Source organism: Crotalus tigris, unplaced genomic scaffold, assembly GCF_016545835.1.
Source record: "Crotalus tigris isolate CLP2741 ecotype Arizona unplaced genomic scaffold, ASM1654583v1 scf7180000019599.1365583, whole genome shotgun sequence".
Classification (NCBI taxonomy): domain Eukaryota; kingdom Metazoa; phylum Chordata; class Lepidosauria; order Squamata; family Viperidae; genus Crotalus; species Crotalus tigris.
In genome coordinates, this window is record NW_024097615.1 from 729,261 (window position 1) to 755,000 (window position 25,740).

A 25,740-nucleotide genomic window follows, 5' to 3' on the forward strand; every position below is an offset into this window, starting at 1 on the left:
CCGAGCGAATGTTTTGACTTATTAAAAAACAAAACAAGAACTTGTTTTCCTGTGATGTTATCTACAAGTGATCGTACTTTTTTTAAAAAAAACAACAACACATGTACTGGGTTGCTGCAACCTAGAATAAAATTCCTGAGGTTTCAAGGGCAACTTTTTGGACAGGCAAAAACAGCTACGATGTCCTGAATATGGGAAAGTCTTGATTATTTCAGATCTCTTGCGGTTTTTTTGCCCTTGACTGGTAGTTCCCCAACCTGAATTCTCTTTCAATGTTTGGAAAGAGTGCAGAGAAGAGCAACAAAGATGATTAAGGGATTGGATGATGAACAGTTGCAGGAATTGGGTATGTCTAGTTTAATAAAAAAGGACGGGGGGTGACATGATAGCAGTCTTCCAATATCTCAGGGGCTGCCACAAAGAAGAGGGAGTCAAGCTATTCTCCAAGGCACCTGAAGGCAGGACAAGGAGCAACGGATGGAAACTAATCAAGGCGAGAAGCAACCTAGAACTAAGGAGAAACTTCCTGACACTGAGAATAATTAATCAGTGGAACAGCTTGCCGCCAGAAGCAGTAAATGCTCCAACACTGGAAGTTTTTAAGAAGAGACTGGACAGCCATTTGTCTGACATTGTATAGGGTCTCCTGCCTGAGCAGGGGGTTGGATTAGATGACCTCCAAGGTCCCTTCCAACTTTACTACTACTACTACTACTACTACTACTACTACTACTACTACTAGTACTATTATTGATCATCGCACAGTCAGCCAGATGTTCAGACTGGATTTGGCATTTTGTCTATCTATCGAGTCCTTACCTAGGACCTGGGATAGGCAGATGTGGATGTTTGATGGTATTACAGATATCATTGCAGGATGGAAGCAGTTCCTAGTAAGGCCGCCTTTTGCAATTGACTAATAGCGAATTTGTCAATGCCAATGGCGTTCAAGTGGTGCTCCAGTTGTTTTGGGATTGCACCCAAGGAGCCTATGACTATTGGTACTACCCTTGCTTGCCTTTGCCACAGTCTTTCTATTTCTATTTGTAGGTCTTTGTATTTTGTTATCTTTTCCAGTTCTTTCTCGTCTATTCTGCTGTTTCCAGGCACTGCCACGTCCACTATCCAGACTTTTTTGTCTTTCTTATCGACAATTGTTAAGTCTGGGTTGTTGTTGTTGTTATTATTACTATTACTACTACTATTATTATTATTATTATTATTATTTTACTAGAGGACCTCCAAGATCCCTTCCAACTCTGTTATTCTGTTAAACAAGATACTTTCTATTTCCACAGGATTCATTGACTGAAATCCTCAGGGATCCTGGAAGACAATTCAGGGACAACAGATACAGAGAGAAACCTGATTTGATCACTACAGCTTTGATTCTTAAATAGGGGATCTGGGAAAACTTTTTTTCATTTAACCCATTTCCGCATGCTGAAAAAGTTTGAAAAACCCCTGACATAGTGCACTATCAAAATAAATTTCTTTTCTTCGCCAAATAATTGCTTTCCTACGTTAAGTGCCAAAATGCAAAGAAGGAACAACTGATTATCAAGCTGAGATCATTGGATACGAGCACTGAATTCTGATACTCTTTAATTTAATATGGGGAAGCCACTGCATTAAAAATAAATATTCGCAAGGAAGACAAAATGTCCGAGAGAGTCAGGAAAATCTCAACAAAATGGCATTCTGTTTGTTTAGGCAAGTTAACACACACACACACTATTATAACAACTGAATGGTTCAAACCACGACAGCAGCTTTTGCTAGGTTATCATTTGACCTTAAATGGATACGGCCGTTCAATAGCAGATTTTTTTTTTTTCCCAGCTAGACTGGTGTTTCTCAAACATGGCAAATTTAAGATCTATGGACTTCAGATCCCACAATTCCCCAGCTAGAGTTGAAACCCACACATCTTAAATTTGCCAAGTTTGAGAAAACACTAGTCTAGACTATTTCCCTGCAAATATCTGAACCATGAAGTCGCTGAACTAATAAGCTTAGCAACATGTTCGTTTGGAGCAAAGTGAAAGATTGTCACCCGTTGAGCCACATCATAATTCACGGTTTATGAACTTACAATGGAAGGATTCACAGAACACGCTAGCCCAAAAATCAAATAAGCAACCGGGCTGCTTAGTGTGAGGTAGGAACATATATATCTATTTCCTGCCAAGGCGTTTTAAACTGCCACCCGGCTGGCTGTAAAGCCGTGGTGAATTACATCCAATCTGGTATTGAATGTGTAGCAAAACTGGCATATGTGAAGCCAAAATCACCACAGATGAAGAGTGGAATCTTAACTTGATTCAGTCACAGCTGCCCGAATTTTCCATCCACAGAACCAATCTGGCAGTGTGGCCTGGATGAAAAACGAGGACGACGTGAACAAGGAAAGAAGAACCGTGAACTTACCAACGGTGATGCTCCCTGTTTTAGTCTCCAAGGTACTATCCCCTGCAACGAAATTTGAAAAGACCTTAAAATGGGAGGGTCCTTTCAAACAGCACAACTCCTAGCAATGCACAAAACAAGAAGCCGCAGAGGGTTCAAAGCAAGCTACAAATTGAATCAGAGGTTCTTATTTGTAGTACTATCAGGCGCAGAGGATTGGGATCATACGCTAAGTTGCCATGCAGAAGATTTATTAATCAAGCTTATATGCAAGAATCTAGTCATCTAAGGTTCAATACGGAATTGGCACCAGAGAAGGGTATCGGAATTCAAGACTTGGGATTTGGACCATTTGTGGGAACATAACGATTCTAGGCAGATGACTTGCTTAACTCTGCCCCTCGCAGCTCAGCCTGCTCTTCTCCTACGTATCTCACACCCAGTCACACAAATACAGCATTAAGCAATCTATATTCTCAAAGCCGTGCATCTTATAACCCAGCATCTCTCAATAGCAACTTGAGAAGTGATAAGGAGATACTGGGAAGGTATATAATTCAGCAATTTCCAGGTGCCACAGGTTGTACCAAATACACAAATGTTGCCTTAAGGATATCACAATCTTTTTGCACAGGCTACTTTATTAGCATTAATTCAAATGCGACTTCTATTCTTATTTTGGTTTTATCATAGCAGCTCCTTATGTCGATCCTCGGCTGATGGCTCCCAAGCTCTAGCAAATTTTTGCAATGCATTTATTTCTTGGATTGCTATTCTTCCTAAGGCACAAAATGCTCAAATGGATAAAAATAATTAACAAGAACAAAATAAATTGAAACCACGCACATCGCAACCACATTGTACCACCACCAAAAGTATTGCAAATAAAGCCATTATATAATAACGACCTAATAGTTCAGTGGCTAAATTGAAAAAGATCTGTTTTGAATTCTTATTTTTTTCAAATAAGAGCCGTTGTCACTCTGAGAAAACCTACCATGTTTTAGGATCAACAAAAGCCTTGGAAAATTACATCAGTGAGGAAAATTCAACATGTCATTTGGAAGATGAACTTTTATAAAAATTGTGCGGTCAAATAACCATTCCACCAACAACTGGATATAATAAATTCTGTCGTTTTCATCTTCTCTTAAATGGAAATACGTATTATCTTATAATATCAGATTTGCCACTAGTGCTAACATCCAGCAAATATATAAAGTTGGGGCAATAGTCATGAAGCATTGACAGAAACAATTTGATCCATTCCTAATTTTCTGTTCCCCGCGAGCAATAATTGGAAACATTTTTCTGCACGTCGATCTTGTACTGCTTAAACACGAAGATACAAGTCAAAGCTATTTTTCTGTATTGGAAGCCTGCATACTCAAAACATACATCTCTTTCTGCAAGAAAGCTGTTTATTTACTTCATATTTTTTTCCTATTCTGTCCAAGTTCAGGAATCTAAACTACAGTCAGTCCTTGACTTACCACCACAATTGAGCTTAAAATGTATGTTGTTAAGTGAGACATTTGTTAGGTGAATTTTGCCCTGTTTTCTTGAGGCAATTGTTAGTGAATCACTGCAATTGTTGAGTTAGTATCACAGTGGCTAAGTCAGGGGTAGGCAACCTTGGCTCTTTTATGACTCGTGGACTTCAACTCCCAGAATTCCATGCTGAGGGGAAAGGGAGAGGTTTCTAAGCTGAGCCATGCTGGCTGAGGAATTCTGGGAGATGAAGTCCACAAGTCTTAAAGTTGCAAGGTTGAGGACCCCTGATATAGGACAGGGTTGGGAACCTTGGTTCTTTTATGACTCGTGGACTTCAATTCCCAGAATTCCTGAGCCAGCCACGCTGAGGGGAAAGGGAGAGGTTTCCAAGATGAGCCATGCTAGCTCAGGAATTCTGGGAATTGAAGTCCACGAGTCATAAAAGAGCCAGGGTTGCCCACCCCTGGGTTAAGTGAATCTGTCAGGATGATAATTTAATAGCTAAACAGCTTATGTAATGATGTAACGCAGTGTAAGGTGGTTGATGCAATAATTGGAATGACTCAGCAGGTGTGTGTATCCCTTTAAGAGCCTGAGTATAAAAGGGAAGTTTTTTTGCTGGAGTCTTTCTCGTCCATTTTCTGCTGTAATTGCTGGAGTTTGCTGAATTGCCACCATGTGTGTGAGTTTTGTTTCCAGTATATTTGCAGATACTGTAATATAAACCACCATTTAATACAAACCACTGTTTGCTGTATTTTCTCTTGGGTTACCTCAGCGCAATAAGACTATGCATGCTCTGACAGGCTTCCCCATGGATTCTGCTTGTTAGAAGGTCCCAAAAAATGACACGTGATCCCGGGACAGTGCGACCGTCATAAATATGAATCAGTTGCCAAGCGTCTGAAATTCTGATCACGCGACCCTGGGGTTGCTGTCGTGGTCCTAAGTCTGAAAAGGTCATAGGTCACTTTTTAAAGTGCCGTTGTAACGTTGAACGGTCACCAAATGAACTGTTGGAAGTTGAGTTAAGAAGTCCATAAATAAATGCGTTTAATAACTATTCAAAGTTACAACGGCGTTGAAAAAAAAACCACTGTGGTCCTCACAGGTACGACCGTCGCAGCATCCCCACGGTCATGGGATCAAAATTCAGAGGCTTGGCAACTGACTCATATTTATGACGGTCGCAGGGTACCCCGGGGGTCACGCAATCCCCTTATGTGATCATCTGACAAGCAAAGTCCACAACGGGTGTCACTCATTTAACAAATGCAGTGATCCATATCACAAACGTGGCCAAAAAAAGTCGTAAAATGGAGCGAAACTCACTTAACAAACGTCTTGCTTAGCAGCAGGAACTTTGAGCTCAACAGTGGTCGTAAGTTGAGGAATATCTGTAAACTTTTCTAGGGAAACAAGTGGTTTTTTTCAGTGCCCATTCAGTTACTCCGAACCCCATTATTGATTGATTCTTGTTACCATAGAAACACATGGATCCAGTTAATGCCAGGATCTTGCCTAACAGTGGATCTAGGAAGGAAGTGTTGTTCTGTAGAATGTGTCAACGTGTCCATAAACAAGCAGCAGAAAATCTTACATCTTCTCAAATAACTTTTTTTCCCAACTTTAAAGGTTTAAGTCTTCAACGTGCCTTCGTGTATCCTGGAAATGCTGAGTCTTACATTACATAAGGACGTCCACAACGGGTGGAGCAAAACAGTCATTAAAAAAAGACAAAGATGTTTTACATGTCAGAGCAGATGTTAGAGGACTGTAAATCAGTCAGATGCTGCTCATAAAACGATCAGGATTGGAAAATTAAAAGCGTACCGAATATACGGAAATCAGACTGGAATAGGCAGCATGTAGTACATGTTTTCAAGAATATAAGTACGTATTAAACTCCGTTTGCAATCTATTCTACTCTACTCTACTCTATTCTACTCTACTCTACTCTATTCTACTCTACCCTACCCGCAATCTATTCTACTCTACTCTACTCTACTCTATTCTACTCTACTCTACTCCATTCCTTTCCATTCCATTCCATTCCATTATTCTATTCTATTCTGTTCTGTTCTGTTCTGTTCTATTCCATTCCATTCCATTCCACTCCAGTCTATTATTCTATTCTATTCTATTCTATTCTATTCTATTCTATTCTATTCTATTCTATTCTATTCTATTCTATTCTATTCTATTCCATTCCATTCCATTCCAGTCTATTATTCTATTCTATTCTATTCTATTCCATTCCATTCCATTCCAGTCTATTATTCTATTCTATTCTATTCTATTCTATTCTATTCTATTCTATTCTATTCTATTCTATTCTATTCTATTCTATTCTATTCCATTCCATTCCAGTCTATTATTCTATTCTATTCTATTCTATTCTATTCTATTCTATTCTATTCTATTCTATTCTATTCTATTCTATTCCATTCCATTCCATTCCATTTCTATTCTAATATGGATCAAATTAATATCAGGATCTTGCCTAACAATGGATCTACGAATGAAGTGTTGTTCTATAAAATGTGTATTGCGTCCATAACCAACCAGCATAAAATCTTATATCTCAAAGATCTTTTTTTTTTTTTGCAATTTCAAAGGTTTAAGTCTTCATCGTGCCTTCGTTTATTCTGGAAGTGACATAATGATGGCTGCAATTGATGGAGCAAAATTGTCATTAAAAAAAAAAGACAAAGATGTTTTACATGTCAGAGCAGATGTTAGAAGACTGTAAATCAGTCAGATTTTGCCCATAAAATGATCAGGATTGGAAAATTAAAAGCGTACGGAATATACTGAAATCAGACTGGAATAGGCAAGGAGTATATCCATTCTCCACCATCCGGTCAGAATAATGGTTTTAGTGTTCAAATTGTCTTCTTTAAACTGGCTGTAGCTCTTTAGGTTTTTTTTTTTTGCTCTACCCTGACATAAAATGTGTGTTTTTATAGGGAGAGTGTGAAAAACAGAATACTTTATGTTTGCCCGAAAAGTATCCAAAACAGCCTTTTGTGACAGCCAAATTTATTTTCCAAACCCAACGGTCTACATTAAAAAACCTATCCGTCAACATTTTTGGAATGAGACTCAGTAAACCAACCTCACAGCTCAGCATCGCTATTCCTTGGAATTTAATTTAAAAACATCAAGTTGTGTTTATTTACTCAAGCCTCTATATATGTGTGTGTTTCTGCCCAGTCTTTCTGGCTCTTTTCGAATTTAACAGCCAGAGTTTGAGCCAACATCCCAGTTCATTAGAAAAGAGAATGAAATGGTTTTAAATGCGGGGGTGGGTGGGGAGAGAAGAAACAGCATGCACACACACACACACAAAAGAAAGAACGCACACCAAAACCCCCACGAAAGAACAAACAAACAAAGGCAGAAGAGTTAAAAAAAAAAAGGAGAGATCATTGCCATGCTAAAATTCTGAGGACTGATGGATAATCTTACTGCTGAATCCTAACGTCTGCTCTGAATTATTGTGATAGAGCTGTCCAACCCACAAAAAAAAATCCACAAACCCAGAGTCTGGATGAATTACAGCTCGAGGGCCTGCATACCCCCACATCCCAACCACTGGTAGAAAAAATATACACAGAATATTCAATCATTCAGTTCAGTGGTGGGATTCAGCCGGTTTGCACCACTTGGGCAGAACCGATAGCTAATTTTTTGTTGCCCAGGCCCAGAATGGACTTCCGGAAGCGGCATCCACACAGAGAACCGGTTGTTCACCTATTTGAATCCCACCACTGTAGATGGATGGATGGATGGATGGATGGATGGATAGATAGACAGACAGACAGACAGACAGATGATAGATAATAGTTGATAGATAGATAGATTGATAGATCGATAGATAGATGATAGATGATATAGATGATAGATGATATAGATGATAGATAGATAGATAGATAGATAGATAGATAGATAGATAGATAGATAGATAGAAGACAGACAGATGATAGATAATAGATGATAGATAGATCGGTCGATCAATAGATAGATGGATAGATGATAAATGATAGATAGATGATATAGATGATAGATGATAGATAGATAAATAGATGATAGATAGATAGATAGATAGATAGATAGATAGATAGATAGATAGATAGATAGGTGGGTGGGTGGGTGGGTGGGTGGGTGGATGGATAGACAGATAGATAAATGATGGATAGATAGATAATAGATGATAGATAGATGATAGATAAGATGATAGATGATAGATAGATAGATAGATAGATAGATAGATAGATAGATAGATAGACTCTTTCCAGAGTCTCAACATCTTTTTTATAATAAATGAAGTCTTAGTTCTGGGCAATTGTACATATGGCTGCAGCTTCTGATAAATGGCACCAGAGTTTTAGCTCATGCCAGGATACTGCTCAGAGAAGGTAACCTTAGAAAAAAACCATTTTGTTCATCAATAAAATCATGTTATCTTCAAAATCTGGCTCCGCTTGTAAGTTTCCCAAGGCAATTAAAAAAATGGCTGTGCTATATTCAACTTCATAAACACAGTCAGGCACTAAACTGGGTATGAAAAAGAATACTTTTCCTTAAAAAGGCATTTGTTAGAGAAATGTTGCTCTAATGAAGTCTTTTTTGCCCTCTTACCATGGACGGTCCCCAGTAAAATGTCGCCAGCCGCTGAAGTCAGAAACGAAGAGTCCGCGTACAAATATTTAGCTTTGAGCAGACCGTTCTCACTCGCAATGTTAATAGATGATCCTTGGAGCTTTTCTGCGTTCACACCCTATTGCAAGAAAAAAGAAAAACAAAATACAATGAAGTTGTATTAACTATTCTGATTTGGTAACGAATAGCTCTTGGGCTATCTTGAGCTCCAAGATCACCGCAGATGGGGACTGCAGCCAAAAAATTAGAAGACGCTTGCTCCTGGGGAGGAAAGCTATGGCAAATCTAGACAGCATATTAAAAAGCAGAGACATCACCCTGCCAACAAAAGTGCGTATAGTTAAGGCCATGTTTTTCCCAGTTGCAATGTGAAAATTGGATGTGAAAATTGGACCATAAGAAAGGCTGAGTGCCAAAGAATGGAGGCCTTTGAACTCTGGGGCTGGAGAAGACTCCTGCGAGTCCCCTGGACTGCAAGGCGATCCAATCGGTCAAACCTGGAGGAGATCAACCCCGACTGCTCTTTAGAAGGCCAGATCCTGAAGTTGAAACTCAAGGACTTTGCCCACCCAATGAGAAGGAAGGACTCCATGGAGAAGGGCCTGATGCTGGGAAAGATGGAGGCAAGAGAAGAAGGGGATGACAGAGAATGAGGTGGCTGGATGGAGTCACTGAAGCAGTAGGCGTGAGCTTCAGTGGACTCCAGAAGATGGTAGAAGACAGGAAGGCCTGAAGGAACATTGTCCATGGGGTTGTGATGGATCGGACACGACTTCGCAACTAACAACAACAACAAATAGCCAATTTGGTCTAGTGGTTACGGCACCAGGCTAGAAAACAAGTGACCCTAAACAGCTAATTCACACCACATTGTCTTATGCCAGGGGTCTTCAAATGTGGCCCTTTTATGACTTGTGGACTTTATGATTTCACATCCAATAGATCAGGGGTCTTCAAACTTGGCTCTTTTATGACTTTTAGGCATGTTCTGCCAAGCAAAGATTAAAGTTAAAAAAAACCCAATCTTTGCTCTTGGCTCATCCCCTGACACCTTGGAAAAATTTGGCATAACTCAGCAATGTTTTAGTCATTTTATATATTTATGGGGTTGGCACGTTGGCAGAACATTGACTCTTCAGCTGGAGCCAAAGCAAACTTGCCAGCGGTTCCAACCGAATGAAATTTTTCCAAGGTGTCCGGGGATAAGCCAAGACCAAATGCCAGATTGTTTCTTAGCTTTGATCTCTGCTTGGCGGGACAGGGAAAGCTGCCAGGAGATTGATCAAGCAAATGAGAAGTTGGCTTCTGGCCTAAATATTTATGATGGAGTAGAGTAGAATAGAATAGAATAGAATAGAATAGAATAGAATATGAAATGGAATGGAATAGAATAGAATAGAACAGAACAGAACAGAACAGAATAGAATATGGAGTGGAGTGGAGTGGAATGGATTGGAATAGAATAGAATAGAATAGAATAGAATAGAATAGAATAGAATAGAATAGAATAGAATAGAACAGAATATAGGAATGAAGAATAGAATAGAATAGAATAGAATAGAATAGAATAGAATAGAATAGAATAGAATAGAATATAGGAATGAAGAGTAGAATAGAATAGAATAGAATAGAATAAAATAGAATAGAATAGAATAGAATAGAATAGAATAGAACAGAACAGAATATAGGAATATAGAATAGAATAGAATAGAATAGAATATAGGAATAAAGAATAGAATAGAATAGAATAGAACAGAACAGAATAGAATAGAATTAGGATAAGTTTCTCCTAATTCCAGGTTGCTTCTCTCTTGGGTTGGTTTCCATCCATTCTTTCCTCTCCTGGTGCTTTGGAGAATAATTTGTGGCAGCCCCACAAATATCCAGTTTCAGCACCAGGGGACCTCTAATGCACAGCCACAAACCTTCATCATGCCTTGGTTTATCCTGGAAATGCTGAGTCTGAACTATATAATTTCGGTTGCTAAGAGAAACATTTGTTAAAGGAAGTTTGCCCCATTCTACGATCTTCCTAAGTGAATCACTGCACTTGTTTAGTTAACAGGGTTGTTAAGGCACTCCAGATTCTCGGTTGACTTTGCTTATCAAAACTTCACCCAAAGTGGATCGCGGTCGTAAGTGTGGAAAATGGTCATGAAGTCACTTTGCAGTGACTTTGTAACGTCGAACGGTCACTAAATGGACTGTCATTAGCCAAGAACGACCTGTGTTTGTAGAAACCTATCCACCTTACCCCGTAGGGCTTCCAAAATCAGGGTCATTCAACGGAAATCGAAGAAAAAATTCATATTCTTATTACCCAAAGAGAAATTCTACTAGCTAAAGGTGCCATCTGCTGGCCAATGTGTAGCATAGCACCTCTATTTCAGGGGTCTTCAAACTTGGCCCTTTGATGACTTGTGGACTTCAACTCCCAGAATTCCTCACTGGCTGAGGAATTCTGGGAGTTGAAGTCCACAATCATCAAAGGGCCAAGTTTGAAGACCCCTGATCTAAGGTGTTTCTTATTTGCCGATCCTTAGCAAAAGAAGTTTTACATTGTTTAATATTAAAAAAAAATACATTTTAGTGTGACTTAGTTTTTCTTATGTTAGCCCCACGGCTGTCACTTACACTTTCTTGTGACACAAGAATATTGATATTTCCTTGAAGACTTCCCAAGCAGATCACGTCCCCTCCTTTTGCCCGGATATCAATTTTCTGACTCTGAAAGAAAACCGCATTATGTGTTTAAAAAAACAAACAACTTTACTTTCTTTTTCTTCAAAGATTCATTTTCCAGTTATGGCCCATTCTAACATTCAAATCCTATTCTTCTTATATTTCTTTGAACTTTCCTGGAACTCCTGCATGGAAGCTGTTTTTTTTAATACTCTAATAAGGTTGAATTACTGCCCTTTATGCAGCATTTAAAGGTTAAAAAAGAAGCAATCTACGATGCTAGGAATTTCAGATCGGATCTCTGTGTTTAAGTCAGCAAAAAAAAAAAAAACCCAAAACACCATTATAAAATATGTAAGCCTAAAACGCTATTAAGGGTCAGCTATTCTGAGCTAAATAAACTAGCATTCTGAGGCAGGATACAAGGGAAGCGTCTGCTTTTCTGAAAAGGACACATAAATAAAGAATTGGGTAACAGAATAACAGAGTTGGAAGGGATCTTGGAGGTCATCTAGTCCAACCCCCTGCCCAAGCAGGAGAACCTATCATTCCAGAAAACTGGCTGTCCAGTTTCTTCTTGAAAGCCTGCAGTGATGGATAAACCATAAATTCTGAAGGCCATTCCACTGGTTAATTGTTCTCACTGTTAGGAAATTTCTCCTTAGCTCTAGATTGCTTCTCTCTTTGATTTGTTTCCATCCGTTGCTTCTTGTCCTGCCTTCTGGTGCTTTGGAGAATAGCTTGACTGCCTCTTCTTTGGGGCAGCCCCTGAGATATTGGAAGACTGCTCTCCTGTAGCCCCTCATCCTTCTCTTCATTAAACTAGACATTCCCAATTCCAGCAACCATTCTTCATATGTTTTAGCCTCCAGTCCCCTGATCATCTTTGTTGCTCTTCTCTGTACTCTTTCCAGAGTCTCAACCTCTTTTTTACATCGTGGTGACCAAAACTGGATGCTGTATTCCAAGCGTGGCCTTACCAAGGCCTTGTAAAGCGGTATTAATACTTCACGTGATCTTGATTCCATCCCTCTGTTAATGCAGCCTAGCACTGTGTTGGCTTTTTTGGCAGCTGCAGCACACGGCTGGCTCCTATTTAAGTGACTGTCCCCTTTGATAATGCTATTTGGAACTGTCGAGAAGTAAAATCCGTTGAATTCAGTGGTTCCCATTTCAGAGAAATGGTTCCCAGCTCAGAAAAGTGGGCCAGTGACAGGATTGTAAGGATTTAAAGTCTAGCCAAGAAAGGCTTCTGTGATTTTTATCATTCCATCCGTGAGCAGCAAAAGCGTCAGGTACAGGAATCAATCTATTGCAGGGGTCTTCAAACTTGGCCCTTTTATGACTTGTGGACTTCAGCTCCCAGAATTCCTCAGCCAGCGGGCCCGCTGGCTGAGGAATTCTGGGAGTTGAAGTCCACAAGTCATAAAAGGGCCAAGTTTGAAGACCCCTGACCTATTGGATGTGAAATCGTAAACAAGTTCATCTGCAACAGGTGACACTGAGATAAAGGACAATTACGATGCTGAAGATTATGTATAATTCTTAAAACAAGTCAAGGCCACGAGGAGACAACGGTACCTTTATTGACTTCAATACACTCGCACCCTTCTCTGTTTCTACTCGGCAGTTAGTGCTCTCCATCTGTTCAATCTTCACACAGCCGTTTCCTGAGGTCTTGATATCCAAGTCTAAAAGTGATTTTAAAAAGTAACACGGGATGGAGATCAGGACAGGCTTAAGTCTGATTTCATTACGTCAGCAAGGAAACACAAGAGAGCAAGGTGGAGTGTCCTGCTTGCAAAGTAGGTCTGCATTCACGCCGCACCCACCCACCGCACCTACCAAATTTTACCGGCATCCTCACATCCAGAGAAGCTGCACCGTCCACGTCATCAGAGACGATCACCACCTCCTTCCGGGCCTCGTCGTAGTTCACAAGCAGATGCGAGGCAGGGTCGGGATTCAAACCCTTCCCCTTCAGGGCCAGAAACACCTTGTCAGAATCGGGGTACTTATGGGCGTCCAGGGGACCCACGGTTATGTGGTAAGGGAGACGGGCCTTCAGAAGACCGAAAGGGCTGACGGTCAAGGCCCACTCCTTGAGAAGCTGATGACTCTTGGAGTCTTTTTCTGCAGGACCCAGGTTTGCGTTACTGGTGAACAAACCCCTTCTCAGCTTCAGCCAACCACGATGGCTCCTTGCTAACACTTTCCCTGCAAGGTAGCACCATCCAGACAACTTCCCTTGCATGGTTTTGTTGATTCCTTGTTCTATGGGGATGTTTTGGTAAGTAGAGTAGAGTAGAGTAGAGTAGAGTAGAGTAAATAAAATAGAATAGAATATAGCAAATAAAGTAGAATATAGAAAATAGAATAAAATAGAGAATAGAACTGAATAGAATTGAACTGAATAATATTGAATTATAGAATAGAATAGAATAGAATAGAATAGAATAGAATAGAATAGAATAGAATAGAATAGAATATAGGAATGAAGAAAAGAAAAGAAAAGAATTAGAATAGAATAGAATAGAATAGAATAGAATAGAATAGAATAGAATAGAATAGAATAGTGGAATGGAGTGGAGTAGAGCAGAGCAGAGCAGAGCAGAGCAGAGTAGAGTAAATAAAATAGAATAGAATATAGCAAATAAAGTAGAATATAGAAAATAGAATAGAGAATAGAACTGAATAGAATTGAACTGAATAATATTGAATTACAGAATATTACAGAATTGAATAGAATTAGAAATAAGGAATAGAATAGAACAGAATAGAATAGAATAGAATAGGAGCTGGAAGGGACCTTGGAGGTCTTCTAGTCCAGCCCCCTGCTCAAGCAGGAGAACCTAGACCATCTCAGACAAGTGAGGGGAGGGTCTTCCTTTCCCTAGCTTTTGCATGGGGTGGGGGGCTCAACTGGATCAGGGCCCCCCTCTTTCAAGCCCACCCCGTTCGCTTCCCCCCCAAAATCATGCACAAGAATTGATCAGCAGCTGCAGCAACCCGGATACGTCAAACTTGCAGCGAGGGCTGCTGGGAGTTGTGGTTTCCGCTCCCGCGCGGGCTCGCCAAGCACAAGTCGGGCGTTTGAAACTACAAGTCCCGGAATGCAATTCGGGCTCGGAGTTTTTTTTTTTTCCCCCTCCTTCCTCTCTCCAATGGCTGGGAGAAAAAGGGAATGGAACGTTTCGTCACGCCGTCGGAAGGGGCGGGATCTATTACCCCGGAGGAAAAGGGGGCGGAGAATTTTGGTCTCCTTGGGAACGGGTGACGCTAATGGGCGAGCGGTTGCTAGGCGACGCCAGAGCCGAGGCCTGGAAGAAAAAAAAAAAAGAGTAACTCGAGTGATAGTAGCGCCGGTAAGATAAACTGGGTTAAATTCGGCTGGATCCCAGTCTGTGCAAAGGAGAGGCTTTGTATTCTTTGGGGCGGGGGGGGGGGAAGCTACCAGATTCAGGAACAGAGCTGCTTTCAAGGAATCCCGTTTATGCCTGGCTACCTCTCGTTTCACGAGTGGATGGGAGACCACCAGGAAATCCCAGGGCTATCACTTGGACGGGGAGGGGGCAACATTCCTCCAAAAAGGGCAGCGGGGAAGGTGGAAATCACTTCCCACTGTTGCCTGTAAAACTGCACCGAGGAATTTAAGTCAAGTTAATCCCATTTTTACTTGCCATGCAGGGAGTCCTCGACTTACGACAGCTCATTTAGTGACCGAAGTTACAACGGCACTGAAAAAGAAAAGTGACTTAGGACCGTCTTTCAGGCTTAATGACCGCTGTGGATGCATCCCTGTGGTCAGGTGATTTACATTGGGATGCTTGGCAACTGACTTGTACTTACGACGGTTTTAGTGTCCTGGGGGTCAAGTGACCCCCTCTTGTGACCTACTGATGAGCAGACTCAATGGGGAAGCCGGATTCACTTAACAACCATAACAACTCCGGCAATTCACTTAACCACGGTGTCAGGAGAGGTTGTAAAATGGAGCAAAGCTCACTGAACAAGTGTTTCACTTAGCAATGGGGCTCAGTTGTGGTCGTAAGGCGAGGACTGCCTGTATAGGTGGATGTTGTAGCAAGCAGATATAGAAGCATAATGCACAGCATGTGAATCAGGCTAATGAATGATGGGGAAATGTATCAGTTGTGGTGATAATTGTTTGCACAGCTCCTGTAGTTTTTGCAACGTTGTTTAGAGTTTCTTCAAATCCAAAGGAAGTTAATGATGGGTATTCAAGTTGTCTATCTAATGCTGGAAATAATAATAATAATAATAATAATAATAATAATGATGATGATGATGGTAGTGATGATGATGATGATGATGATGGAAGGGACCTTGGAGGTCATCTAGTCCAACCCCTGCTCAGGCAGGAAACCCTATATCATTTCGGACAAATGGCTGTCCAGTCTCTTCTTAAAAACTTCCAGTGTTGGAGCATTCACCACTTCTGGAGGCAGGTTGTTCCACTGGTTAATTGTTCTAACTGTCAGGAAGTTTCTCCTTAGTTCCAGGCTGCTTCTCTCCTTGATTAGTTTCCATCCGTTGTTTCTTGTCCTGCCTTCAGGTGCTTTGGAGAATAGCTTGACTCCCTCTTCTTTGGGGCAGCCCCTGAGATACTGGAACCCTGCTATCCTGTCTCCCCTCGTCCTTCTCTTCGTTAAATTAGACCTACCCAATTCCGGCAACCGTTCCTTATATGTTTTAGCCTCCAGTCCCCTGATCATCTTTGTTGCTCTTCTCTGCACTCTTTCTAAATAAATTGGAATATGGAATAGCAACTGCTAGAAAGTGAATGATGAAGGCACAAGTTGCCAGGATTTGACTCTTTGTTTAACCCAATGTACAGATTAATACAACTTCATGCTGTTGCTTGCATAAAGGAATATTTAAAAATATATATAACGAAGTCTTTCCTTCCTTCCTTTTAAGATACTTACAGATATTTTTTTTTGGTGGGAGGGGGGTTTCTTCAAGATTAGATTTACGTATGAAATGGAATAATCTGTATTTTAGAACGACTTTTTATGTTTTCTCTGTTTAAAAAAATGTGATTAAGAAAGGAAAATCTGCACAATTGATAGCATTAGCTGCTCTTTGTCTGAAGCACCTTCGTGTTTGCTGGTTTTCAGAAATAATTTTTAAGCAGTTGTAGTAGGGCTGTGCAAAGGGTCTGGCTTCAAAGGTTGTTGGGAATGTGTATCTGGATGGATCCTTTAGAAACACCTTGAACTAAGTACATATTTTCCTAGGACTGTATATCAGCTGTGCAGGGCAGCTGGGCAGCTGTGCCCTTGAAAAAGGTACAGCTGTTTTAAGAAGCTACCTGTCCATCCATTTTGGTCCCAGGTCTGTACAGCCCTAAGCCCTAATTACTTTCTGCAGTAATGTATCAATTTTACAATTCAAATGCACTTCATAAAGAGCGAACCTATCCATTTTACTTTTTCCTTTTGCAAGGGCTTGCTTTCAAACTTAGATAGCATCTTTTTTTATGTTTATAAGGCACATTTCCTGCTAATTATTGCTGTGATTTACTTTTTATACCGTCAGAGGGCAGCAGCTACCTGCCCAATACACTGCAATTACATTTTGCTGGGTTAATTTTGTGATAGGGGTGGGAAGTAAAATTGCTTTGCATTTTCATATAATGTTCACTTCCTCGACCAATGCAAGCTGGATGCAATTATCTTTTTTTTAAAAAAAAAATATGCAGCAAGCAATTTTTGCTACAACAGTGCAGACGTTACAGGAAACTGAGCGCATCTTTTAAAAAAATTAAATGTGTGTGAATCTCCCGTTAAAATTATTAATATTTGCGTAGAAAAACTGGGATGGAGTAACCATTTATTTGTCAAAAAAAATAGAGATGTTGAAGCATGCTGTAGCTCTGTAAATATTTGTATTTATGTGGAATATCAACTTGCAGTCTGTTGAAATTCAGGTATATGTTCAATTTGATGCAAACAAGATCAGACCTAATGTATAGAATGAAATCACGAGTTGCTTAATTATGGTTTGTTGGACAGCTGATGCTTCATTAGTTAGGTTGGGCTTGGGATTTTATGACAGCCATGAGACTGCTACACATTGTCACACGGACTAACACGTTGAGCAAAACATACCACCGTTTGCTTTTGCCTTGAGCCAAGAGAGGAGTATCTGAAATATGGGGTTTACCCTGTTGCTCTGGACAGACCACATAGCCCTTCTGCAAATCTGAGAGATCCATTAAGACCAAAGTCTTAAGGAATCCTTGGATTTTTTGACACTCTGGTGGATTTTATAGGAGCTGGAGCCGGTGCTCTTCTGGAATCTGTTGAAAGAAAGTGGACCCCCCCCCCCAAAAAAAAATGAAAGAAAAAAAAAACTAAAGGCGCAAAAATGAAAAAGAGCATCCGAAAATAGGAAAGCCAGAAAAAGGGTATTTAAAAAACACCTTCCGATCTTCTTTAGGCCGTTTATAAGTACAGTTACATATTGACCTCTCTCTCTCTAAAGTTATAGTAGCTGCAAGCATTATTGCGTGAAACGGATTATCTCATTTCAGTTTAGATTCCGTGTGGACTGAGAACTGAGTCACACTGAATTAATCAAACTTCATGGTCTCCTACAGGAAGGAGACAGTAGCAAAGCCAGCGAATCCGGCTGGATTTCTCGACGTGCATTTTTGACAATTATGATAAAATCTTCTCCAAAGAACTGGGGTGGAAAGCAACATTGCTGCAGTGATTCCAGGAATCCATGGCCAATCTCTTCGTACCAGAGAATTCTAAGACTATTGGTTAATCTCGGAAGCCAGAAAGTCTTCCCATACGAGACGAGCTATTTGTAATTGCCAAGAAAACTGCATAGGTGTGTGGAAAGTCAGTCCCCCCCCCCCAGAGAAGGAAATATTAAAAGGGCAGGATATTATATTTCCTCAAAGGATCTTAAAGAGGCAGAAAAGCATGCCCAGTTTTTCTTAATAGCCCCAAGTCTCCCACCCCCAAGCAGAAACCAGCTCTGTAGAAATGCAGATGTGATAATCCATTCGGGAAAGTTGGAGGCCTCCACCTAGAAGCTTAGGAAGACAAAGACATCCAAAATCTACATACCCCACCCAAACTTTAAGACAGGACATAATAGGATTAACCCACAGATGCCAAAGGGCACACCCAGACTCAGGTCAAAGTACATGACACAAGAAATACAAAGCCCTAAACAGGAGCAGGAAGCAACTCCAAACAAAAGGCTCCAGAGGGTATAAAAACCCACTCCCTACATGTGCTCTCTCTCTCTCTCTTTTCTTCCAGAGCCATCTTCCTGTCTGGCTCTCCTCTTCAATAAACTGCAACTTTCTTTCTAAAGCAGTCACCATGTTATTTATTCCCGACTTGGACTGAACCACGATGAAGACTTTTCCTTCAACAGGTGCAATCACCTTCAACTGCTCTCTGTTTGAGGGCATCTTCCAGAGTGCCTTCTCTATGGCACAACTACCTACCTACCTACCTACCTACCTACCTACACACACACACACACACACACACATCTTTATGGTTGCAAAAAAAAACCAATTAATCTTCATTATTCTGCCTGTTTTGCATAACAAATGAGAATCCTATACAGGGTGTGTGTTCGTGTGGCCCACTTCCCGGGGCAATTCCTGAGAAAGCATGAACAAATCTCAAAATATACATTTCTTTGAACTTTTGCCTTACAGCTGCAGTTTTCTTGGTAAACAATATTAATCTGCTGTCAGGAGATTAGTTCTTCATGAGGAAAAAAAAATAGCCAGATGAGATGGGTCCTGCACAAACATGTAGACATAACACATGTGAGAAGGACAGAAATAGTGTATTTATTGGAAAACCTTGGAAGAGTGCAGCAATGTAGATCAGTGGTTCTCAACCTTTTTAATGCCGCGACCCCCAACCGGTCGTAAGTCGAGGACTACTCAACTGGTCGTAAGTCGAGGACTATTGAACTGGTGCAGCACCGTTTGCAGAATGGGACTTTTGGCGGGCTCAGCAGGGCAGAGACAGCCTGGACAATTCCTATTGGCTTTTGAAAGCCAATAGAATGAGACTCTATTCAAGATAGTCTATTCTATTGGCTTTCAAAAGCCAATAGAATAAAAGGGAGTAGCACAGCTAAGGAAAAGGGGGAAAAAATGGCGGACTGTGTTGTTTGGCGACCCCCGTGAAATGGTCGTTCGACCCCAAATGGGGTCCCAACCCACAGGTTGAGAACCACTGATGTAGATGGTCATCAAAAAGGAACGACTCTCGCTATCTGCATATTCTTCACAAACTGGAATATCCTTGTTTTTTCCCCCTCAAACGGAGAGCTGCAGTTCTTACACAGTTCTTTGGAAGCGGTTTATCGGAATAGAAACATTTCTTAGGAACCATAAAAAAAATCTGCATTCCTGAACTGTAAAGTTTAGTCTCCAGCTTTCCTTTCCTTTCCATGTCAGACTAACCTGGAGGAGAGATTCTAATTCATCTTTAGATTAACCGGGTGGAAGCGGAGGAGAGCACTTTTAATTGTACAATGTTTGGAAATTAAAATTCTTTTCCCGTCAGCCGTTAAACGTTGGTTGGAAGCTTCTTAACGATGTTTGACATCCTTTAATGTACCATTTTTTCTTTTTTTACAGATCTTTCTAAAAATAAAGTCAGGTCAGCTTGCTCGCATACAGTGTGGAGAACACTAAAATGGTAATAAGTGCTTGCAAGTTTAATAGCTTGGAAAAAAATGTTCTCCCCCGCTTGCTTTTGACTGAGTTTCTAAACATCAGTTTTGAAAATATGCACGTTGAACAGTTCACACTCTCTTCTTTTCCTTTAGATGCATATGCAGGTTTAGGCACAGGTATCGTTTCAGTTCAGAATAAGACTTGAAAGGGACCTTCGAGGTCTTCTAGTCCAACCCCCTGCTCAGGCAGGAAACCCTATACCAGTGATGGCGAACCTTTTAGAGACCGAGTGCCCAAAAACTGCCCTCCCCACACTCCTGTCCCTGCTCCACCGTGCCCACTGAGCCACCCACCACCTCCACGGCCCATCACAGATCACCCAGGTAGCCCAGTAGCGCCATGGCGGCCACTGCCTGTGCCCCGCATCATCTGCATGCTATGGGGCACAAGGGCGGAGTCTTGTCTCTGCTGCCGGCTATGTCCTTGGCTGCGCTGCTTCTGGGAGGGCTACTGGTGAGGAGGGGGCCGTGGGAGGAGGTGGGGCTGGGACGATGGTGCGTGTGCCCACAGAGAGAGCTCCGAGTGCCACCTCTGGCACGCGTGCCATAGGTTCGCCACGACTGCCCTATACCCTTTCAGACAAATGGCTGTCCAGTCTCCTCTTAAGAAACTCCAGTGTTGGAGCATTCACCGCTTCTGGAGGCAGGTAGTTCCACTGGCTAATTGTTCCAACTGTCAGGAAGTTTCTCCTTATATTCTAGGTTGCTTCTCTCCTTGATGAGTTTCCCTCCGTTGCTTCTTGTCCTGCCTTCAGGCGCTTTGGAGAATTGGTTGACCCCCCCCTTCTTCTTTGAGGCAGCTCCTCAATTACTGGAAGACTGCTATCGTGTCGCCCCTCGTCCTTCTTTTCTCTATATGTATTTGTTATAATAATTTATTTGATCGTTGTGTTGGAATGTGAATTGTTTTGATTATACAATGGGTGTTCTACCATGAGAAAAAGAAAAGTTCTTAGGTAGTTTTTATATTAGAAAGTTATTGTTTTAGTGTGCAATCAATAACATCTGGAAACCCTCTGCTCAGGCAGGAAACCCTAGACCATGTCAGACAAATGGCTGTCCATTGTTTTCTTAAAAACTTCCAATGTTGGAGCATTCACAACTTCTGGAGGCAGGTTGTTCCACTGGTTAATTGTTCTCACTGTGAGGAAGTTTCTCCTTAGTTCCAGGTTGCTTCTCTCCTTGATGAGTTTCCACCCGTTGCTTCTTGTCCTGCCTTCAGGCGCTTTGGAGAATAGCTTGACTCCCTCTTCTTTGGGGCAGCCCCTGAGATACTGGAAGGCTGCTATCCTGTCACCCCTCATCCTTCATTAAACTAGACATACCCAATTCCAACAGCCATTCCTTGTATGTTTTAGCTTCCAGTCCCCTGATCATCTGCAGTGATTCTCTTAAGCATTGTGGCAAAAAAAAAAAAAAAAAAGGTCGTAAAATGGGGTACACTAACTCAACACCTGATTAGCAACATAAATTTTGGACTCCGTTGTGGGCATAAGTTGAGGATTACCTTTTAAGCCCTAGTCCAGTGATGGCGAACTTTTTAGAGACCGAGTGCCCAGACTGCAACCCAAAACCCACTTATGCATCGTCGAATGCCGGGTGGGTGTGGCCCATTGGGTGGGTGTGGCCCATTGGGTGGGCGTGGCTGTGGTGGTAACGGCAGACTGGGTGGGTCTAAAAAGTTCAATCAATCAATTCCAACTTTGCAAAAACACTTTTTCCCGCGAGAAGTTGAAATGGACTGATTGAACCTTTTTATTTTATTTTTTTGCACACGGCGGCGGAGGCCTATAGCGAAAAGGTTTTATAAAACCCAGCTGAAGGCCTAGGACTGGGGCGATGGCGTGCACGCCCACGGAGAGGGTGCCATAGGTTCGCCACAGGTTTGCATCCTGTTATGTGAAGAATGGCGAGATTAGCATTCAAGACTTAACTTTTTTCTTTTTTTAAGTGAAAATTTTTACAGTTTTACAATAAAATAATCCCCCTCTCCCACCCACCCCCTTCCCCCGATCACCCTCCCTCCTCTTCCCAGAGCTGAATACAGGGTTAATAAAAACTAAAAAAAAAACCTTACAACTTAAATAAACATCAAACAATTGTAAATACATTCAAAAAACGAAATTTTAAATACTTTAACTCCAATATATAAAAACAAAACAAAACAATAGTTCTAATCATCACCTTAAATATAAATTATTCGAAAGCTAAATAATACTTTTTAATCTCATGTTTGTGCTGTGTAAAATTCACCCATCTTTTCCACACCCCAAAATATTTCTCTTGCGATGGATCTTTCAAATAAGCCGAGATTTTTGCCATTTCAGATAAATGAGAAACTTTAAGAAACCATTCCTCTAAAGTAGGCAAAAACTCCTTCTTCCAATATTGCCCTATCAGCAGCCTCATTCAAGGCTTAACTTTTGAGCTTTCCTGCTTTACGAGAGTTTAAGAGACTTTCACATGTTTTTCTTGGCGTGTAACCGAACCCAGATTCCACTGGGACTGTTTTGTCCACGAGGCTGTCCAATTTTAACTGCCTGCTTCGATTTTTATCAGCCCTTTATAATTATAATAATAATAGTAGTAGTAAAGTTGGAAGGGACCTTGGAGGTCATCTGGTCCAACCCCCTGCTCGGGCAGGAAACCCTACACCATTTCGGACAAATGGCTGTCCAGTCTCTTCTTAAAAACTTCCAGTGTGGGAGCATTTACTGCTTCTGGAGGCAGGTTGTTCCACTGGTTAATTGTTCTGTCAGGAAGTTTCTCCTTAGTTCCAGGCTGCTTCTCTCCTTGATTAGTTTCCACACGTTGCTTCTTGTCCTGCCTTCAGGCGCTTTGGAAAATAGCTTAATTCCCTCTTCTTTGGGGCAGCCCCTGAGATATTGGAACACTGCTATCATGTCATATCATACTGCTTTCATAGGCTCTTCTGGAATTGTGGCGGTGTTCTCCTTTTGCGGTATTTCTGTTTTCGAAGAGGCCCCCTTGGGAAGATGTTTATTCTTTAAGATCGGGCAGAAATGTTTCCAATAAATATGGTCTGAGATTTTGTCTGCCTTAGGAAAAACAGCTGGATCTTCCTAGATTTGTGCAAGCGTTGATTTACAGAGGGCCGTCAAGTTGTATTTAAGCTCGTAGAGCCAAATACAAGCAGAGTTACATTTGAGAGGTATTTTCTTTCGTGGCCACCAGGATATTTATTTACTTAAGTTTTTATAGCCTTGGATTCCACAAAAGTTCATTTTGGTCCCGTTCTTATAAATACCACCGTCATTCATATACAGTTCTTGCTTCTCTGCGTGTGCTCTTCTTTGGCTTGACATCTAGCAATACGTGTAGTAGTAACTCCAGAAGCCTCCCAATCCAGAATCGCTGGAGAAGACAGAGTGCCACATGGTTTATGTACAAATAGTAGCTTGGCCTTGCTGCGATTTAACTCTCAGACTAGATCAGTGGTTCTCAACCTTTTTAATACCGTGACCCCCAACCGGTCGTAAGTTGAGGACTACTCAACTGGACGTAAGTCGAGGACTACTCAACTAGTGCAGCACCGTTTGCAGAATGGGACTTTTGGCAGGCTCAGCAGGGCAGAGACAGCCTGGACAATTCCTATTGGCTTTTGAAAGCCAGTAGAATTAGACTCTATTCAAGAGAGTCTATTCTATTGGCTTTCAAAAGCCAATAGAATAAAAGGGAATAGCACAGCTAAGGAAAAGGGGGAAAAAAATGGCGGACTGCGTTGTTTGGCGACCCCCGTGAAATGGTCGTTCGACCCCAAATGGGGTCCTGACCCACAGGTTGAGAACCACTGGTTTAAGTGAATCTGGCTTTATCCCCTCTTGACTTTGCTTGTGACACCCTCCCCCCTCCCGGGACACTGCAACCGTAGTAAGGATGAACCAGTTGCCAAGCGTCTGAATTTTGATCACATGACCGTGGGGACCCACAGGTTGAGAACCACTGGACTAGATCTTCCTCTCCAGATCAGGTAGGATCTGGGCTCACAGGATCTTAATACCTCTTTATAGATTAATACAGGATATTAGAACCGCTTTATAAATCCTTAGAAAGATTCCTCACCTGGAATACTGCGTCCAGTTTTGGTCACCACATTACAAAATAGATGCTGAGACTTTGGGAAAAGTGCTAAGAAAAGCAACTTAGATGATTAAAGGCCTGGAGACTAAAACATATAAAGAACGGTTGCTGGAATTGGGTAGGTCTAGTTTAATGAAGAGAAGGACGAGGGGGGGACAGGATAGCAGTATTCTAATATCTCAGGGGCTGCCCCAAAGAAGAGGGAGTCAAGCTATTCTCCAAGGCACCTGAAGGCAGGACAAGAAGCAATGGATGGAAGCTAATCAAGGAGAGAAGCAACCTGGAACTAAGGAGAAACTTCCTGACAGTTAGAACAATTAACCAGTGGAACAACCTGCCACCTAAAGCAGTGAATGCTCCAACACTGGAAGTTTTTAAGAAGAGACTGGACAGCCATTTGTCTGAAATGATATATAGGGCTTCCTGCCTGAGCAGGGAGTTGGACTAGATGATCTCCAAGGTCCCTTCAAACTTTATTATTATTATTATGGATCATCGCACGGTCAGCCAGATGTTCAGACTGGATTTGGCATTTTTGTCTACCTATCAAGTCCTTCCCAAGGACCTGGGATAGGCAGATGTGGATGTTTAATGGTATTACAGATCTCGTCGCAGGATGGAAGCAGTTCCTAGTAAGGCCGCCTTTTGCAATTGACTAATGACGAGTTGGTCAATGCCGATGATGGTGTCCAAATGGTGTTCAAGTTGTTTTGGGATTGCACCCAAGGCGCCTGTTACTACTAGTACTACTCTTGCTTGTCTTTGCCACAGTCTTTCTATTTCTATTTGTAGATTTTTGTATTTTGTTATCTTCTCCGGTTGTTGTTGTTGTTGATGATGTTGTTGTTATTATTATTATTATTATCATCATCATCATCATCATCATCATCGAAATGGCATTTGTAATGTGGGAAGAATGAATAGTTTGGCTAAAGACTTTCCCAAAGGCGTTAAAACTGCCAATAATTCAACTGATATACTGTTGTATTCCTTACTAACTATCTCCCTTGTATTTCAAGTCCTTTTTTTTTTCGTTTGTCAATAACCTTTATGCAGCTCGCAGTATTACATAATGCTTTGATTTCTGCAGGAGACATGGTTTTCTTTTTTCCTTTGGTTTAGATTTTGTTTGTTGTTTTAATTCCTCAGAAAGTGCAGCTGCTATAAGTCTGGCTGGAGAGCCAAATGCCCTTGATGAAAGTCCAAATAGTATTAGAAGCCAACATATACTTGTAGTTTTTAATGATTTCACTGACCCATAATCATGGTGTCTGTCACGAAAGAAAAATAAGGCTGGAGTGTGTCCTTAAATTAATATGGTGTGCTAGGCAAATAAATCAATTTAGGGTACTAGTAATTTTAATTTTAATTTAATTTAGGAACTAGTTCCACTCTATAAAATCTTTGTAAGGCCACACCGAGAATACTGCCTCCAGTTTTGGTCACCACACAATAAAATAGGACGATTGATCCATCCACCCATCTCTCTCTCTCTCTCTCTCTCTCTCTCTCTCTCTCTCTCTCTCTCTCTCTCTCTCTCTTATTTCTCTCTATTATTTATTTATCTTTCTGTCTACATCTATCTATCTCTATCTGTCTGTCTGTCAGTCAGTCAGTCTGTCTGTCTATCTATCTATC

At 41.2% G+C, this 25,740-nt stretch overlaps 2 protein-coding genes across 5 annotated transcripts in view; one reads left to right on the top strand and one right to left on the bottom strand.

Annotated features, from left to right (window-relative positions):
• FAM185A (family with sequence similarity 185 member A) overlaps positions 1-13,662 on the bottom strand; it is a 35,376-nt gene extending 21,714 nt beyond the window's left edge. For 2 of the 3 annotated variants that reach the window (XR_005559209.1, XM_039363807.1), the window contains exons 1-5: positions 13,096-13,662; positions 12,832-12,941; positions 11,203-11,295; positions 8,548-8,686; positions 2,431-2,472 (exon numbers count right to left, since the gene is read on the bottom strand). Coding sequence is in view for 2 of the 3 variants with exons in the window: in XM_039363807.1 (XP_039219741.1) it covers positions 2,431-2,472; positions 8,548-8,686; positions 11,203-11,295; positions 12,832-12,941; positions 13,096-13,504 (793 nt within the window). In the remaining variant the exon portion in view is untranslated. The remainder of the gene's footprint in view (positions 1-2,430; positions 2,473-8,547; positions 8,687-11,202; positions 11,296-12,831; positions 12,942-13,095) is intronic. The other variant, XM_039363809.1, reaches the window with a different exon arrangement.
• An 817-nt stretch (positions 13,663-14,479) lies between these two features.
• CCDC146 (coiled-coil domain containing 146) overlaps positions 14,480-25,740 on the top strand; it is a 73,313-nt gene continuing 62,052 nt past the window's right edge. For both annotated transcript variants that reach the window (XM_039363834.1, XM_039363835.1), the window contains exon 1: positions 14,480-14,615. The gene's annotated coding sequence lies outside the window, so the exon portion shown is untranslated. The remainder of the gene's footprint in view (positions 14,616-25,740) is intronic.